We start from the raw sequence: 18,788 nt of genomic DNA on the forward strand, positions 1-18,788 counted from the left end.
CTGAACCCACAGCCCACCACAGTTACCAGAAGAACTCCTTCACTGGCTTCAGCCTGCTCCGAGTCACTGCACTTCACCCTGCACTGCTTCAGCTCTTACCGATCCCTTCAAGGACTGCAGACAGTAGCAAAGGCCTTGTTTAAAAGAGCTAATATTGCTTTTTTCAAGGACTAGTCTAAAACCATAACTCTTGTGGAATTTGAACAGCTTAGCACCCAAAACTCTCTGCCCTCACAATGGCCTGTGTTTGAGCCCTCTGTAACGTGCCCTGCTGCATGTGCAGAGGCTCAGGTCTCCCTGCCCCAGGACTGTGTTCCCTCAGCTTCCACTCGTACAGAGCCGTAGCTGACATTTAGCAGGTCTTGTTTTTACCATGGAAGCCACGTAGCTGGGTCCAAAATGTTCTTACGTGAGAAAAAGCCCATTGCCAAGTAACTGTTCATTTCAAAAGCTGTGTAGCAAAACCAAAGCCAGTAAACTACCTTTACAAAGGATTGCTTTCCTTACAGACATGTTACAATGCAGACCGGTCATGTCAAATGTGGTTCAATTTGAAGGTCACTATAAGTTTTACAAGTTATTAAAGTAATTCACAAGTTATTCCAAGAAAAATAAATTATATCTTGTATAAAATAATCCGTGGGAGACTCTAGCAAAGAACAATTATTCCTTACTTTCAAGACAACTTTAAAAAGTGCAATATATGCACGCAGTGTTGTCAAGGCAGTTCCCCTTGTTCATCAGTAAGGTTCAGTCAGATCCACAAAGCTGGGTCTGGGACGTTTGAAAAGATTAAATAAGTCTGGAGTTTTGCAGGAACTGGATGAGCACTTGATAGACAAACTTGTACTGGGCAATGGTCTGGATCATAAACATTCTTTGCTCCCGCAAGTGTCTCAGCATCACAGGAACATCCACTTTCTGTAAAGCAAAGAAAAAAAAAGGCATAAGGATGTATGTATTTAATAAAATCAAACAAACATTGTCTGAAATATCAGTTATCTAACACAGGGAGCTGCATTGTAGTTGCAGAATGTAATGAATTACAACCAACTGAAGTGAAATACTACAATTTTTTTTTCACCAACTTTTGTTTCAAGCAGTATGACAGTATATACTATATACAGGTTATTGCACATCCAGTGCTTTCTCCACTAAAGCTTATGGGAATTTCTGGACTGAAAGACTTGTCTTCCACTTGTGCTCCACTGATTACCTCTCAGCAGGTCATCAACTGAACACATAATAAAGGGCTGCTTCTCTTTGGAGTGTTTTCTGCTTTAACATACCAATTTTCAACTCAGTAAATAAGCCAAATATATTGTATTATCTGAGGTTAAAGGCTGGATCTATCAGGAAGGTCTAATACAAAACTCAGACGAGATTATGTAGCTCAGTTCGGACTCTACCACTGAGCACATCAACAGGCCCTGTGGCCACTTGCATACTGCGCTCTGACCCATGGTCAAACTCATTCATAGAGGGAGGCTCTGAGGGATTTCTCGAATGGCCGGCAGGCATCTGGATCATTACAAAGGTTCCTTGGACAAAATTAAAGTGCACGCAAATACAGTGACCCTTCCACTAAAAGAGAAGGGACCTCACTGTCACCAAACAATCCAGAAACTCTGACACCTGATCCCCCACAGCCAGGCCTATGCTCATAAAGAGTGCTCCAGGAGAAATACATCTGGGAAGGGGAACAAGGACCCAGTATCTACGATACATGTTTTGCAGAATTCAGGCCAGCACTGGTCTGTTGCCATTTACTGAACATCCTCTAGCAGCTGGGACACATTAGGTGTTCTCCAAGAGGGCATCTTCTAGCTTAGTTTAATCCAAAGGAAATTCACTCCCGTGCCCTGAAAATGCTCTGCAATAGGAACTAAAGCACAGTGAGAGGGGACAGATCAGGAGATCCACTGTGAAAGACCATCCCTAATCCCATCAAGCACACTGGGGCCCATGCACCCTATAATGGTCTGAAACAAAAACCGAATTAGTTGTGTGAAACAAAGGCCCATGAGGCAAAGCGTTAGAAATCACTGAGATGCTTCATTAGGTGTTACTGTCGTATCTCCAGCTTTTAGGGAGCAAACAGCCTATGATGTTACCGTGTTTAATCTGTTACAACAGGTACACCAGGAGCTATTCAGAAGTCATTGAGCCATGAAGCTCAGCCTGCCAGGCTCAAATTCAAAGAGCATGTAATATGACCCAAGATGAGGGATACAGGTCTCCTATGGCAGCAATAAATACAAGCCCTGAGATACACGCTTCTTTTGAGGAAGCTCTTTAAGTGGTTCAAGGTATAAAACTGAAGAACAGTTACTCTATCAGGCAACACAAACTGCGCTTTGTAATGTCACTTTGCAATTCCAGAAACAAAAAGGAACTTAGCAAGTCTTTTGGCTGAGATGAAAAATGTTCTAAGAACAATGCCTGGACAAACGGACTGAGAAACAAGATTGCTGCTGACCCTTGGAGGCACAACTCAGCGTGGGGTCTGCTTCCACATACACTGGAAGTTTTCTGAAAAGTTTAAAAAAAAATAAAAATAAAATCACACTGCATATCAATTTCCATCCACGTATATAAAACTCAGAATCTCCATTCTGTGTAAACAAGCCCTAACTCATAGGCTATCACTTTCTGAAAACAAGGCTAAATATTCTGCCACGTACCCCAACAGCTGTTATAAAAGGACATCTCTAGAGAGTCAACAAGCGTAAAGATTTGTGATGAGTAATGTATTATTTTCAAACGGGTGCAAAGGAAAAACCTAAGTTATTTCCAGTTAACTCGGAGAAAGCCTCCCCATGGTCTCGGATGCTTACGAAAGCCATGTGGTCCTTGCTGAGTAGAGTCACGCGGAACCTGATCTCACCTGAACAACCGCAGCAAAAATGCAGGCCAGCTTCGACCTGCACACCCACGTTCCCCTCTCAGCAGTTTGGTGCTTGACAGCTCATTGATTTTTACTGGGCACACAGTGATCCGTGCACCTCCTCAGAATGGATTAGGCTTTGACTTATCTCAGAGATGAAAGAAAAGCCCATCCACCGTGTTCAGTCTTGCTATTTGTAGTCAACTTAGAGTTCTACTCTAGATAAGCAGAATCTTCAAACTCACCTTCATCACAACGTACATATAAACAAAACAAAAAGATGCGTAATGCTTTGCTAAGGTGGCATTTGCAAAAAGAACAAACAAAAATACTACTCATTTCTGACTGCCAGACTAAAAGATCTCCCCTACAAAAACGTACTGCAGCTGCAATCATGAGTTAATGTCCCAGTGCCAAGTTCAAACTAGAAGTCAGTAGAGCAGTATCTTAATTACTTTCTTGTCCTACATGTCTACGGCAGTAAGGATGTAATGATGCGACATATTACTCACTATACAGCAAGTTACTGAAACTATTTCCGTGGAATAAGATACACAGCTTTAGACTCAACCAGCAATTGCCCAGAAGCCACAGTGACTGAAGCTGTATAGAATTTGATTAAACGTGGCTTTTTACCTAAACCTCAAAATCAAGAGTTCTGGTTTTAGTTCCAGCACTGCTGCAGACTTCCCAAGATGGTCTGTATCAGGATTTTCAACCTCCCTCCCCTTTCTTCCTCCACCACTAAAATGTTAACAGTAATACATCTCCTTACTAGGATACTTCTGAGGAAATCAACCAATTCATAAGACTAAAGCATATTAACTAATAAGTAATTTTATTTCAGGAAAAAAAACAACCCCAAAGCCCCAATTAATCCCGCTTCAAAATAAATCAGTAAAATCGCAGCATGAAAAGGAACCTTCTCTGTGCAGAATGCAGTATCTGTCACAGACTGAAAACTTACTGCTTAAGTTAACTTTGTGTTTAACAAAGTGTTAAGATTTTAATTTTTTTTTAATTTTTAAATTGGGTTTTAACAAACCAAAAATATTCACTTAGCACATCTAGAGCAACTAAGCCCTTAAGGAAATTTGTCTTTAATATTAATATTAATGATGCTTTCTGCCATTAATCAAGACAAAATGATGCTTTAATTAAGGGACATCAGAGAAATCCCTTATTATTGAGCACTGCCATCAGCTCCTAGTGAAGTTGATGAGAATTCTTCTGAATGTCAAGGCTCACCCTCAGGCTCAGATGTTGAGGTACCACCTTTATCTTCACTTGCTACTCAGCTCCTCTTTGCTAGATAGGTGACTTCTGTAAACCACAGACAAACTGAGGTGACCAAAACATGTTGCACAACTGCTGGTGGTTGTTCCTGGCACACCATTCACATACAGAGGTTACTGTAAAGCAGACACAGCTACACTGATGCTCACAAGCCATTCAGGTATGGCTCTTGCAACCACCCAGCTTTCCTCTGGCATGCGGACATTTCATAGCTGCTGTGTGAACAACAGAAGCAGTCACTTCCAGATGCCAGGGCATTAGGAAAGAAGTCAAGCAGGCTCAAGAGTCAGAGCCATTGCCCCACAAAGGAGCAGTTACTGAACAGCAGCCAGCACAGGAAGGCTGCAGGGAAAGCACATACCTGTGGGTCCTTTCTGTCCAGGCCAGCTCCTTCTTCTCTTCCCTACTTATCCCACCCCTCAAATAAAAATAAAAGAAAAAGTGTAAATTGTGATCCAGATCTACACCTCTAGTGAAGCCCAAACAGAGCTGGAGGAGTTTCATCTCAGCTGATCTGAGCCCAGAATCTCTAGGTGATCCTGTAACTACGGAATGACGAGCTGCTGGAGGGGGATAACAGAGTAGAGAATAAAAAAATTACTTCTTGCATCACCTTTTTTAAAAATAGTGATGAAGAGGAAAGTGCATTGGCATTTGCCTGCTTTAGGACTTGTGTTTTTGAATGAGTCCAAAAGTTGCACTTTGCATAGTGCCTTGGGCAGAAAGGCTCCAATCTCTAACTACTCTACGGTAACACAGAAAGTAAGCACGCATTTCTGGTGTGTACATCCAGTCCTGCATTTCATGCAACTCATCCAGTGGATGATTAATGGGAGGGGCAGATGACATATGCCTATTTGTCACTCTTGCTGCATTCTTATCACTACAAAAGGTTTTGGCCTTTAAGCAGTTTCTTTGGCAACAGAAATCCCCAGTTTCAACAGCTGTCATGTTGAAACTGTGTGGCACTTTGTTATTCAAGATGTGATGTACTTCCTGGACAGTTCAGTGACACGGGACACAGATGAAAAGCAAGTTGCTACACGTGGTTACTCTGCTGGTGCTCTTATTCTTAACTCCAGACTGTATTAACAGTCTCGTATTAACAGTCTCGTAATACTGTCTGCAGTTCTTAAAGCCCTATTCCCCGACATACACACGCCTTTTTTCTTAAGACACAGTTAAATTTAATTCCAGATGAGATTAGAGACAATACAAGAGAGAGGAGGGAGCCCAAAGAGTGAATTTAGAGAGCAGAAAACTTTAGTTATAAGAGCATGGAAGCTGACATTATTCTCTAGCCTCACTCAGGTAGTCCTTGTAAACACGCTGTCTCTAGACTGCTAATTAAATACAGGTATGAATTAGACTAAATTCTTAAAAGAGAGAAAAAAGCCCTAATTTTGAATGTATTAAAATAATACCAATAAAAAATGCATATCATTAAGTCCACAGAAAACTACAACAAGTAAACTGCCATGGGAAATCTCGGCCTGCTGCAGTTAATGCCCTTGTTCACAAAAGTAAAAGAAAGCAAGCATTTCAGTGCCTTTTAATTTTAACCTCAGAAATGTAGCTGGTTAGTCAAGAAACAAGCTCAGGGTTTGTCTTGAGAAAGAAGCTGACTTACTTCATTATGCTCCAAGCACCCAATCATCAGTTCTGTGAGGATAACCACTCCGGTCCTCCCTACCCCCGCGCTGCAGTGCACCACGATAGGAGGGTTGCAGTTGTTGCTGCTGTCCAAGACACTGTTGGTGTGGCGACGCACTGACTGTATCTCCTCCAAGTAAGCTGCAAGATAAAATGCAGACAAGGTTACAAACATCTGTATGTCTACATGTAAAAACTGAGGAAAAAAGAATATGGAAAAGTCAGTCTTTGTCAAAGTGGCAATAACTTACATTTTTTACAAGATACTAATTACTTTGGCCAGGGTGCACTGAACAGCGCTGAATCCAGCAAGTACCAGCTGGGTGTCAATTACTACTTGGGAGTCTACTCCTTTAAATTAAATAGTTCTTTTAAAAAATTAAATTCTGTTTTCCCCTCTGCAAATCTCCAGGTCCCCTAAGCAGATGATTCTAAACATTACTTACAGCAATTCCTGCTATTAATAGGCTGGGTTCAAAACAACAGCTAAGTCCCATTGAAACTACTGCCTGTCAAAGCCAGTATCAGATGGGAAGCGAGCATCCATCTGCCCTGTTTCTCCCTCCCTCCCTTCTAGAGGGAGACAGAATCTCACCCACATCTCTGCTCAGGGTTTGTTTCTCACCCACTACGAGCCCTTCTGGGAGCTCATTGCCTTTGTCTTCCCTGAAGCCATTTCTAGAAAGTGCATGACTCAAGGACAGTTGTCTTGTGTGGCTGTTCTAGTGTTTTCCAATGCATTCTACTGGCAAACTGCACAGAGAACCTTACATCCTGGAAGCTCATCTGGTTAGATGAACACACCTGTCCTGGTTTTTAGCTGAAATAGAGCTGGTTTTTCTTTTTAGTAATTAGAAGAGTGATATTTTGGTTTGCAGCCTGGGACTCTCTGTGAGAGACATTGATAACGTACCAATGTTTACATTTTTGTCACTGGAAGTGAGGGACTTTGTGTTCTGTTAGTCCACAAGCACAAGATTTAAGGTGGGGAGAAGAAAATTTAAATTAATAAACTTAATTGACAGTTAGATATGCCAATGGGATATTCCATATCATATCACATCATGTCCAGTATATTAGTGAGGGGCTCTTCCTCTTTTGTCTCTCTCTGGTTTTCGCTCGGGCTCTCGCTCTCCCGGGATTGCGGTTTCGGTTCGGGATTGTCGCTCCTCCGGGATGGTTATCTGGGAACAGGCCGGGCTCGGTCAGGAGGGGGCTGAGCTAGAACACTGGGTGTCATTCACTTGCATATTTTGTTACTGTTATTATCTTTACTATTTTAATATTATTAATAGCATTATTTTAAGTTTTCTCTCTATTATTAAACTGTTCTTATCTCACCCTACAAGCCTCCTTATCCTTGCCCCCCCCAATCCTCTCCCCTATCCCCTGGGGATGGGGGGGAAGTGGGTGAACGGCTGTGTTGGCTGCTAGCCAAGGGCCAGCCCAGTGAAACTATCACAACACCATAAACTACAACTCTAACTCTGACCTCTAAAAATCATTCCAGCATAGTCTAGATGCATGACAGAGATGATGGGCCTCATCCAGAAAGATATATCCACATGTATAACTCTTAGACACAGCTCCCCACCAGTCAGTGGGAAGTGAGATCTAAGCCAAACTCTCCTGCCCTGACTCGTGGTGTTGTGGTGCAGCAGCCTGAGCAGTCCTCCTGTGGCTGGAGGCCTACCAACATCAGAAAAAACTGCATCTTAATGCACACAGTGAAATGGGACTGTACGTGGTGGCAAACAATGGGACAGAGGAAATGGGGACAATCAGGTTCCAATTACTGCCGTGCCCAAGCACAGCTACATGGGTTGGTAGGAGAAACAAAGCACGAAACAAACGAGGAATTGGGCAATAGCTTTGCCTTAAGGGCAGATGCCATGGCACTCCTTTGCCGAAGCCGAAATGTCATTTTTATTTTCTGCCCTGATGACAGAACCAGGAGAAGAAGAACATGTTATTTACATCACGCTTATACCACGCAAAGGAGAGTGGACCACTAATGGACTGTAGCTGTGCCAAGACTGAAGTGGAACTGACAGGCCTTGCTGAGAGAGGACCTAGCTGCAACAGAGCTAGGCTGCTGCAGCTGCAAAGCTTTTGGGAACTAAAAGGGCAGGCATCTCCAACACATCAGCACACCACGTACAGGCTCCTTCAGTGGTAACTTAAAGATCTCAGCATCATGCTCTAGTGTAGTGCCAGAGATGTGGCTTTAGCCAAATAATGGTTGAATTCCTATTACTTAATATGGCAGCGGTTATTACTTGGTAAGAAGTAGGAAGTGCTATTAACTCATTCCAGATGGATACAGTGGCTGATTCGCAGAAATTCATGAACCAGGCCCATATTTAACTGGGAAGCCCCTCGGCATTGCCTGGGTAATGTGGTTAGAAGAGTGGCAGTGAGTTCAGACTTACTGCCTATGTGATGGAGCCCTCTGCTCTTTTGCAACAAGTCCAGTGCCTCTGGACTACTAAACGCTGGCTGTCAGCAATGAGGGCCTCCTGTGAGACTGGAGGAGTTGTGCCATATTTCACTAACATCTGAACCTCTCTCACCCAGACCTCTCTAATCACATTTGTGTGCAGCCTAGTATCTCCTACACTCATTAGGTAGCTGTGAAGTGGCAATAACTTATACTGACAGATCAGCCAGCAGAGGTATCCTATTATTTAAAATTTCCCGAGTCTTTAGCACTGCTGCTGCCTCTGATTTTTCCTCCTGTTATGTCAGGTCTTTCAGGTCCAAAATCCTCAATCACCTTAGCTCCTACTCTTGAAGCCTACCTTTTTCTCCAAATCGCAGCAAAGTGCAACCTAGTTGAGGCCTTTGTATGTCACAGTAATAACCATTTAATATCAATCCCAGCTCTAACTGGGTGCAGTGAACTGAATCCAGTGCAAGAAACCTTTTCCTTAATGTATTTTATCACACAAGTTAAAGAAATCTCACATAAAAAGCCTTGGACTTCTTCTGGACACCCATGGTCTGGCCAGTCAGTATACTGCAAATGCCACACTGTCCTTTCTTGTCCAGAGAGAAGATGCTTGACCTTCAGACCAGTAGTTGCATAGCAGCCAGAGTCTGTGCGGAACTTGGTTGTCACCTTGAACTTCCCGTAAGTGGCTGAACTGTGCTTAGAGCCCAGTTTAGGCCAATAACGATGACTCTTACTTCTTCCTCCCTCCTTAATAACCAAAACACAAACAAACAAAAAATAGCCATTAGTTCCTGGAATTACAATTCTCTACAAATAGAGGGCATAAAACTCTGCAGATAAGCCAAGTATTGTTATTTCAAGTTACCGGAAGAACAAGGAGCATCCCCCAAAGTAAAGCAAATATCCATTAAAACTTTGAGTCATATAATATTTTTAAGTGTAAAAATGCTTGGAGAACTAACTCTTGTCTCATGGCAAAGGCCAGCTACTGCCTATAACACCTCAGTAAATATTCTCCTCCTGGGGAATCCTCTCCTTTAAATGGAAGGAACTTCTAAGTATCTGTTGTTGATCAGCCTTGAGAACTAGACAGTGACTTGGATGTGCTATGGCTCTCCCTGTATTTGCTAAAAGCAACCAGGCACAAAGCAGAATGCAGTGTTAGTTAGCAACATGTGCCAGTTTTTATAACATAGCACATAGCACTCTTGGATTACAATAGAAATAACTGTTTTGCTTGGCATAAGAATAAAAAGATTTTCTTCTTTTTTTTTTTCATGGACACTTCTGTGGAAACAACAGCTTCTAGTCTCTTTTCAGCTGATAAGAGTGACGGTATGCAGAACTGGCCTTGGATGGGGTGGAAGTCTGTCTCATTTTAACCAGCAGTAGTTCAGTGCTCTCACATTCCAATGGAAACATCTTTGTTTGGTTTGGCCAAACTGAAGTGAAGCAGAGGGAAGGGGGAGTTTTGCTTGTTTTGCTGTAGTACTTGCCAAACTGAGTCTCAGAAAGTTACAAAGTATAGTACTATAGCAGTACAAGCATACGTCCAAACAGAGTAAGAGGAAAAAGGGTTGTTGATAGAAAAAACAGGTCACTGGAGTGGGAAGTGATGATAACAGGAGATTTGCTCACATCAGAAAGAACTGTATTCTGTGATTTTACATACCTCTTCAGCTGTGACCATGGCTATAACATTCACCCCCTGTTCCCACACCATCTGCCAGAAGTCATGGCATGTGTGTGGCAGAGGCCCTTGGGTAGCAATGTAGTGCCACTCCTCTCCACCTACAGTAACCTGGGAGTAAAAAAAAATACAGTCAGTGATCAAATTCTCAGCAGTGTCTGTGCCAGAACTGCCCTTTAAACAAAAGAGACCATAATGAAACCTTTACTTCTTTGTTCTTCCACTTTTGTTCAAAATTTTGAACAAGAATCATCCATTTGATAAGAGCAAATCTGACAAAACACAATCTTTGGTGCTTCCAAGTCTTTTCTTGATGTGCATATACATAAAGCTTTGAGGAATGTCATCTATTTTTCTTGCCATTGCATCTGGATCATACAGATGAAAAAAAAAACAACTTTTTTTTTTTTTTTCTTTTTTTTTTTTTGAGGCCCTGTTTCTGATATGGCTTAAGTACAAATAAGCAGCTGACTGACTTTCCTGGGCTTGGCGACCGACCCATGATGAAAGAAAAACTGAGTTCCACAGGAAGTGTCTATATACATTAAAAAGGTATTGCATTGCTGCAAATTCACACATAGTGGTCTAGAAAGCCTGAATGCAAGTAACATTTTGCACAAAGAAAGCTAAAAGCCTCCACTGTTTAGGATCTCCCTCAGTTATTTTCCACTCAGGGAAAAAATAATTTCTTAAACAGACTCTTACTACACTGGTCACTGTTGAAGATGTGGCCAAGCTGTCCCCAGAGGCTGCAGTTGTGCCCCCACACTGTACATAACACAGATCTCAGATAGGCCTGTTGCCAGCTAGTGGTGAGATCAAGACCAGCTTCATTTCAAGTGACTTCTCCTCACTCATCTTGGGTTTTCCAGTTCAGAAGCTGCAAACTACTACAAAGTAAATCCAGCACATTAAATGGTTTTCAAATGCCATGTGAAATTTAAAATTATCTAAAGCTGTAGTCATGTAACTCTATTTCCCAATACATAACTGGATTAGCAACCACATCTTACAGAAATATTTGTGTATTTGCATGACAACACATAATGAAATTATTTTTAAAGCACTAACACACAAGTTTACATACTCTAAATTATGCAGTGCCCTGAACAGACCCAGCAGTACCTTGGAGTTAACCAGTATGAAACACTGCATCATTTACTGCATCAGGCAGATCTTCATACTTAAGGCAGTTAAAAAAAAAAAAAAAAATCACTGGCATGTAAAAAATTATTATTTTATTATAGATTATTTGCTAAAGGTCAGGAAAGGTTTATACTAAAAAAAAAAAGATAATTTTGAAATGTTAGGTGAAAAGTCAAACCACTTCTAGAGCTACTAGATATCATTTAGATATGTGCTTACCAGCAAAAAGCAAACCCAGATGAACTAATTATTTTGGAAAGTTAAAATATTTTTCGTTCTCAGGCTAAGACCTCTTAATTCCACATGCTAGCCCAAAGCCACTTCTCACAACAAAGTTATAAATCCCAGAGAAGATGATTTACAACAGAAATGCTGACACATCCATAAATATCAAGGTGCTGGCGGACAACACTACAAGAAGCAATCAATAACTCTGACAAGTTTAAGCATATACTATGTTTGAGGTACAGGTCTTTGAATACATTTTCAGAAATAGAACCAATTAATTTTTTATTCAAACAGCTGTTCATTAAGCTGAGTTACTTGGGTTTTTACACCTCTAACTAGCAAAGCATTTGTATGATAACAAATTTTTCACTTCACTGAAAATGGTTTTCAACCCCGTACACCACCTCATTTTCTTATTCCATACTCTGCAGCATTCTCGTCTGTGAATGACAGTTAAAATCTGCAAGACCAATGCAGATAAACTCCTCAAGTTCTTGTACTGGGTGGGAATGAATATAAACTGCACAGCACTAACCAGCATCTTGCACTTGGACTGGTCTTGCGCTTGCATGCTCGGCTGCAGTCGTGAGTGCTGCTATAGTATTACTGGGTTTTTTAAGTTAACACTGACCTGACCCAAACAGTCAGATCAAGTGTTCTTAAGAACTTTTTTGCATAATCCATAAATTTAGTTACAATTTCTCTCTCTGCTATAGATGACAGTTAAGTTATCTTAACAGCAAAGGTCAATGGTAAATAAGCAAAGAAATACTGTAAAACTGTGGGGTTCGCAGACTGTGCTGGAATCCTCCAGGCATGGATCTTATCAGGATGATATAGGAGTTTTTGTTGTCTCCTGACTTCTGGTCCAAATATCCAGCCTCCTGGCACATGATATGAAAGGACCATAAATAGTTTGGAGGGAATGGGATGCCTGGAATGTTTACTGCATTCTAATACCCTGACTGCAGGATATTAAACATGGAATATTGGGCTGCAGACACACACACACACACACACTGTGCTACTGAGGTAAATTTCACAGATGTGATTTCACCTTCTAAGCACAAGCATGTCTGCTTGGCTTCTGTCTGCACCACTGCAAGTGCGAAAGGAAAATCCTGGCAAGGACCACGGCCATGCCCTAAAACATCTGTGCGTGTTCCTGGGTGCTCTATCATGCGTGCGTGTCCAACACTGACACACAAGGTAAAATGTGGACTCAAAACTGGCCAGGGAAAATTATTTTCTGGCTAGCATTGCCTTGTGGCCATAATTTATGTCAGGAATTTCTTTTTTTTTTTTGGCCTCCTAACAAAGCAGATGAAAAATTTTGGGCTCAGAAATCCATCATCATAACAACATCTGATTATGCAAAAACCTCAGTATCTGCTACCTACCAGGTTATGTAAGAAAAGTGATAACCTGATGGGATCCAGGTTCAGAAACTGTTTTGAATCAACACGATTTAACATTGTAAATCACAACCAAGGAGGCCAGCAAGTCTCTTTAAACTTTTAAAAGGCTTTTACTTCAGAAAAATATTAACAGGATGTGTTATTAGTATTTTTTATTTCTTTCTTTTTAATTGGGAATTTGACAGTGAGGAAAAGCAGACAGCCTTCTCTGACAATAAAAGAATCTGCCATGTGAGGGATAGGAGTGCTGTTACTTCTCTCAGGATAGAGTAAAAGCCAACAGAAGACTTTGCAAATAGTACTGGAAGCTTAAAGAAAAACAAGTGTCTGCAGCCACTGCAGGATAGTTCACTGTTAAAACTGGCCACGTTTGTAAGTAACAGTCAGATCATATCTTAAATTATTTCTACACTGAATTAACAAGAATAAATATGAAGTATCTTGATAAAAACTTATTTTGAAACACACAAGTCCAATGCAGTATCCAATCAGAGACACAGGGATCTCCTTAGTGAGGTGTTCTTTATTAACACATACTTTTTTTTAAAAAAAAAAATCACTCTCATGATAAAAGAAAGAAATATGTTATTTATATGTATAATTGCAATATCTGTGAACATTATTCATAAGTATATACTTTTTCTTTGAACATGGAACTGCATACATTGAGCTACATCCTTGATTTTAAAAAATTGTATCCTATAGGCTAGTAAGTGGAAAGAACACTTCAGTGAAACCTTGTGCAGTATTTCTTTCAGGCTGTACCAGTCAGCAGCAGGGACTCATTCTGCATGGGTTGTTGGAGTCCTGCAGTGGCCCACAAGGCTACGGGGTCTGATAAATCAGAACATGTACTGACCAGGTGGACAAAGTTTGCCTGCAGCTGTCTGTCCCTCTTGAAAACTTCCACTGGTGGAAACTCTGAATATATTCCTCTCTATGAGTAACATCTTCTTGCCCTCCACTTAGCTGCTCTTTTATGCAGGTACAGGGTCATGATAAACATATAATATTGAAGATATTTGGGTTGATCTAATGCATTTTCATGAAGAAGTTTAAGAAACACGGCATTTTACTCTACATTAAACAATACAGAAATTCCACAACCAGCTGGCAGAAGTGGACATAAAAAAAGTAAGGATGCCTCTCTAAAATTACTTCCCACTATCTAGCAAATAAATTAACTCATGCACGTTAGTTGATGAGGGACTTTAGAGATGCCCACGCTGACATAAAGGTACAATGACACATTCTGACTAAGCTACCTTTTCAGAATTTCCAGAATTACAGAAAATACTGCTATGCATCCAGAAATCCAAACAAAACTTTAACATACCTTATTTGCAAAGCAAAGGTCAATAAAGCTTTTACCTTTATGTGTGAAGCATTGATGTAGCCTGTATTATTTTCTTTGGTTGGAACCAGCTCTACTCGGTTCTCCTCATAAGGAACGACCTCCCTGATGCGATTGCGCTCAGTGTTTTCAGGCAAGGCAGCAGTGGTGAAGATCCCATCTGCCTTTTTCTTTGGAATCTGCTCATATTCTGTAAACACCATCCCCTCTTCCAACTTTCTCTTCAAGATTTTGCACTAAAATTTAACAAAAAGGAACACCAATCCATTAATTCCTCCTAGAAAAATGTTTATCACTAGTTCCTCCTGTTCTGTGAATTTCAATGTATAGCCACAGCATTCTCTCACTTGCTTCCTTTTTCAGTTGCAGTTATCTGAGAACACACGAACACACTTATTTGTACTGAATGAAACCACAAGCAAATTTTATACTTTTACATTCCACCTCCACATTTTTTAAGACTTGATGCCATAAAAAAGCAAAACATGCTAAATACAGTCCTGGTTCAGCATGAATTTGTATGTGACTTCACCACAACAGATACTTGTAAAAGTATTTTAAATGTTTCTTTTTAGGAAGAAGATCACACTGCAAGAAGTGTGATGTGGTCCACATTTTCAAAATACTCCCTAACTTGCACGCACACAATTTCTGTGGTTGAACAAAAGCCCATATATGTACAGGCAGAGGTTAAGTTCTGCCGCCTGCATACCAGACAACACAAGGCTGCAAATTGCTATCCAGAAAGCCAGAACAATTCTTTGTAAATATGTCTCTCTAATCTTAATGGCAGCAACTGGTTTTAATTTCCAAAATTCCACATACATGCACACAGTCGCATGTGCAAACATCAGGAGGCAAACTTTTTTTTTAAATTTAATCCCGTTAGAGATGCTAACTGAGCTCCTCAGTTCAGAACATGAAAGATGGTACCTACAGATGATCACTCTAGAAAGACTGCCTGATCAAGTGAAAAACATGCAAAATGTTAGATTTACAGCTTGATCTTGCATGACATTGTAAGGTCATGTGGAACGATGAGCAGTCTCAACCTTCACTGACTTCAGTAAACATTCAAGACATTTAACACTTTGTCAGCACCCAAGGACACATCAGTGTTAACCACAGACCTTTTCCATTAATGGCTCTAAAAGCCTTTAAGAGAATGAGAATTTTTTTTTTCACATTTTAAATCAAATTTAATATTTTTGGAATTTCATGCTGCTGGGAACAAAGGGACTGAGCAACATTTCGTAAGCCTCCATCTTACCCTCTCATCCATTGGCACCTTGGCAACTTCATCCTGGCTGTCCTCCGGCACTGGAACCCTAGCAACTGAAAGTCCGTTCAGTGCTGCCAACATCAAGGGCCTCTTCTGGGCCTCCAGGCCTGCCATCTTCTGCTTTTCTAGATTCTTTTGGCAAGAAAAGGCACGTTTTCATCTCTGTGTGATTATTTATAATGCCAGTAAAATGCTGGAATGTTTTTTTAATCTCCAAAATCTGCAACTCTCTGGCCAAGGAATGCAGATGATCACCATTAGCATCGTAAATTCAAATACAACCTCTATTCTTCGTGTTATTCCTCAAAGGCCTGCTCCTACATGAGCACAGAATTTTAATTTCAAAGAAGCAACCCCAGCGTATAACACAGTTTAGATGCCATCGAAAGACATACAAATACAATATTGAGCATTTTTCTGCAAACATTACTCTGAATGTAGGACACACAAAGCATCACCCCGTCACGTTAAAGCAGCGCTACTGTAGCAGCCAAGATACCTGGGGCATCTTTTAAAAAGCAATAATTCCAATCTATTACAACAAACAGTAAAACACAGAGCAGTTGTTTCTCTTCTATAATGGTAATACTTAAAATGAGAAGTCTTCTGATGCACTCAGCTATTATGATAATTCAGACAGCACCCATGATGTATTTCACACTTTAAACTCACAAATCCCAGAAACCAAACATGATGGCAGCCAGGGAGGGATATCGTGTATTGTATTCATGCATCATATTATGCTGCGACACGGAGAATTTCAAATTCATCCTGCTGCCCTCCTTATGCCACTGGGAGTTGAAACATCAAGCAAGAAGACAGACCACTTCTAGAAGGAGCCAAATTATGGATATTTCATTCCATTTCCTTAAGAGTTCTTTCTGCCAGATTTGGAAAGAGAGATGAGCCCAAGGGAAGCCTGGTTCTCAGCATGCATATGGAAGCTGTGGTCAACACACAGGCCAAACTCAGCTCCTGGAAACATACTACTGAACCTGAATGCCCTCGGACGTATTTAAATAGCTTGATTTTTCAAGCCGTTGGGTTCCTACACAGTACTAAGTAAAAAAGCAAACAAAATACCAAAACAAAAATCCAAACCCCTTCTGTTTTCTTTTCTTACTTCCTGAAAGCAGGAAAATGCAAATATTTTCCTTTGTTTGGGGATTTTATTATTATTACTACTTGCAAGGTAAAACAGAAAAGTCTGTGTTTAAAAGATCAAGGTCATCAAATTATCATTAACATAACATGTGATTCCTATGACAAAGGGAAGGTCTGCATGTGTTAAGACTGCTGATCTAGGCTGAAACCACCTTAAAAGGCCACCTCTTTACTTTCAAAACAACAGCAGCAGCAGGAGCACCTTTTGACCAAAGGCTGATCTGAACAATTGTTCAGAGGAAGAATACTCAAACAACATCTCTAAGCTCTCACCTTCATTTCCATCCTAAAATCCTTTGGGTTCCTGTTTCTCAACATGTTTTCTCTCCTCAGAAGATCAAAAGAGCATATCTTATGTTTGTTGCTACACCAATATCTACAGTATTTATTAATGAAAGATTATGTTTTATAGTCAAGTAGCTATTTTACATTTAAAGTTTAAGATTCTGTAAGGAGCAAATTCAGTCTCCATGATACAACATAGTGGCCCAAGTTTGATTCCTAACCATTACATCACTGTAAGGATCACCAACAAACAAGAAGCACTATACATATGTTGAGAATTTTTTTTTTTTTTTAAATATACAGTAGTATTTAAATCTAACTAGTTACTGATATAGTACACTGCAAACTTTTCTGCTCTGGACTGCTTAGATGCTTCATTATTTGTTTCAGGAATTGTTTTTGTTCAGATCTCTATTCTGAAAAGAAAAAAAACCCAACAAAACATGGAACCATGGCATTCTGCTTTCTGGACCTCAGTTCTGAATAAAAAAAAAAAAAAAAAAAAAAAAAGAACCACAGCACACCCTGCTTTCTGTGACTGCAGTTGCACTTCTCAGAGCGTTACACCAAGTGCATATACAAGTCACTGAACAGTAAGCACCTCTCATACCTCTGCCATTGCTTGCAGTGGCACTGAAGCCTTTAAATACTTTTTATTCTGAATTCATTGCAAGTTTAAAAGGACCCTATTTCTCATACTTGAGTGCATTCTGAAAAAAAAAAATAAACAATTCAGATCCCCAAGCACACAGCCTCTACACCTGCTGCTTCTGTAATTAGTTATCCAGTCACTCATTCAGTTATCGGCAAAACCGCAATCCATACTCTACAGCTACCAGTGTTTTATTCAGATAACTCTGGTATAGAAAGTGGCAGGAAAGGCAATCAACAAGAAACTCAAAAGTTTCCATTATGCTATTATTTATTCTGTGATACTCAACTGGACATCCCTGCAAAGAAGCAATAAAACGCTAGTGCTGAAACACAACCTCCCACCCATGTCAGCAAACACGTTTCAGACTCACCCTGCCCTCAAATCTGCAGGGACTACGCAGGCAGAAGGGGAGCAGGTATTAAGGGGGTGCTTCGTGGTCAGCCTCCTTGTCACCCAGCTGTGTGCTCTGCCACCCACCTTGGGCTGGCACTGCTGCCAGGGTGGTGGCATCATCAGCTGGATCAGATGTGGATCTGGCCAGCAGCCGAGTAACCACAGTGGAGGAAGCAGAAAAGACCAGTAGCAGAGCACGGCATCAGCGCCTTTGGTGGCCATGCAGACCCATGAAACCAAATTGTATGTGGTACTTAATAACACATTTCCTAACTTTAAGCAAATCAACATCTTCCCACCCACATGTTCCCCACAGTTTACTGATCCAACAGGTTTCTGGTATGGAAACTGACCTGTATGATCACTAATTTCCAAGAAGCCACTACAACAGAGGAAGGCACTTACCCTCATCATGATTTCTCTTTCTATAATGCTGTCCTCAATAGAAAACATTTCAGACACAGGCCTTTCCTTGACAGGTTCTTTCTTGACCCTCTCCTTCACACTCGTGAGGTCAGGCTCTGAGATAGAGGGCCCAAGTGAAGACCCGTTTATTGCCATTTGATCAGTTCGAGAGACACTAATGGCTTTGGAAGGACCTGGCCTCATGGCCTTGGCCCTGGCTACAGCCACGGAAATGCTAACATGGTCCTGCCTCAGGGCTCCATTGCTGACACTTTTACGAGGCCCAGGATACTCTGGAGGAGGTTTATTTGGTATTCTAGCCAAGGCAGCTTGCAGTTGAGCACTGTACTCCATGTTCTCGTGGAGGGCTGTTATCCGTGACACAGATTCTGGGGTTTCTTCTTCCTCTTCGCTTTCACTGCTGTGTATCAGCATCGTAGCATCAGAGAATGTCTTTTTGTGATGATAATGAGGAAC

At 40.9% G+C, this 18,788-nt stretch overlaps 1 protein-coding gene across 1 annotated transcript in view; it reads right to left on the reverse strand.

Annotated features, from left to right (window-relative positions):
* Positions 1 to 438: 438 nt before the first annotated feature.
* Positions 439 to 18,788, reverse strand: part of PTPN14 (protein tyrosine phosphatase non-receptor type 14) — a 72,281-nt gene continuing 53,931 nt past the window's right edge. The window contains 7 exon segments of the mRNA XM_010164356.1: positions 439 to 921; positions 5,814 to 5,977; positions 8,804 to 9,038; positions 9,964 to 10,092; positions 14,145 to 14,363; positions 15,398 to 15,541; positions 18,312 to 18,788. The exon segment at positions 18,312 to 18,788 is cut by the window's right edge and continues 33 nt beyond it. Of these exon segments, the coding sequence (XP_010162658.1) occupies positions 793 to 921; positions 5,814 to 5,977; positions 8,804 to 9,038; positions 9,964 to 10,092; positions 14,145 to 14,363; positions 15,398 to 15,541; positions 18,312 to 18,788 (1,497 nt within the window). The 3' untranslated portion in view covers positions 439 to 792.

The sequence above is a fragment of the Antrostomus carolinensis genome, unplaced genomic scaffold (assembly GCF_000700745.2).
Source record: "Antrostomus carolinensis isolate BGI_N321 unplaced genomic scaffold, ASM70074v2 scaffold1033, whole genome shotgun sequence".
Lineage (NCBI taxonomy): Eukaryota > Metazoa > Chordata > Aves > Caprimulgiformes > Caprimulgidae > Antrostomus > Antrostomus carolinensis.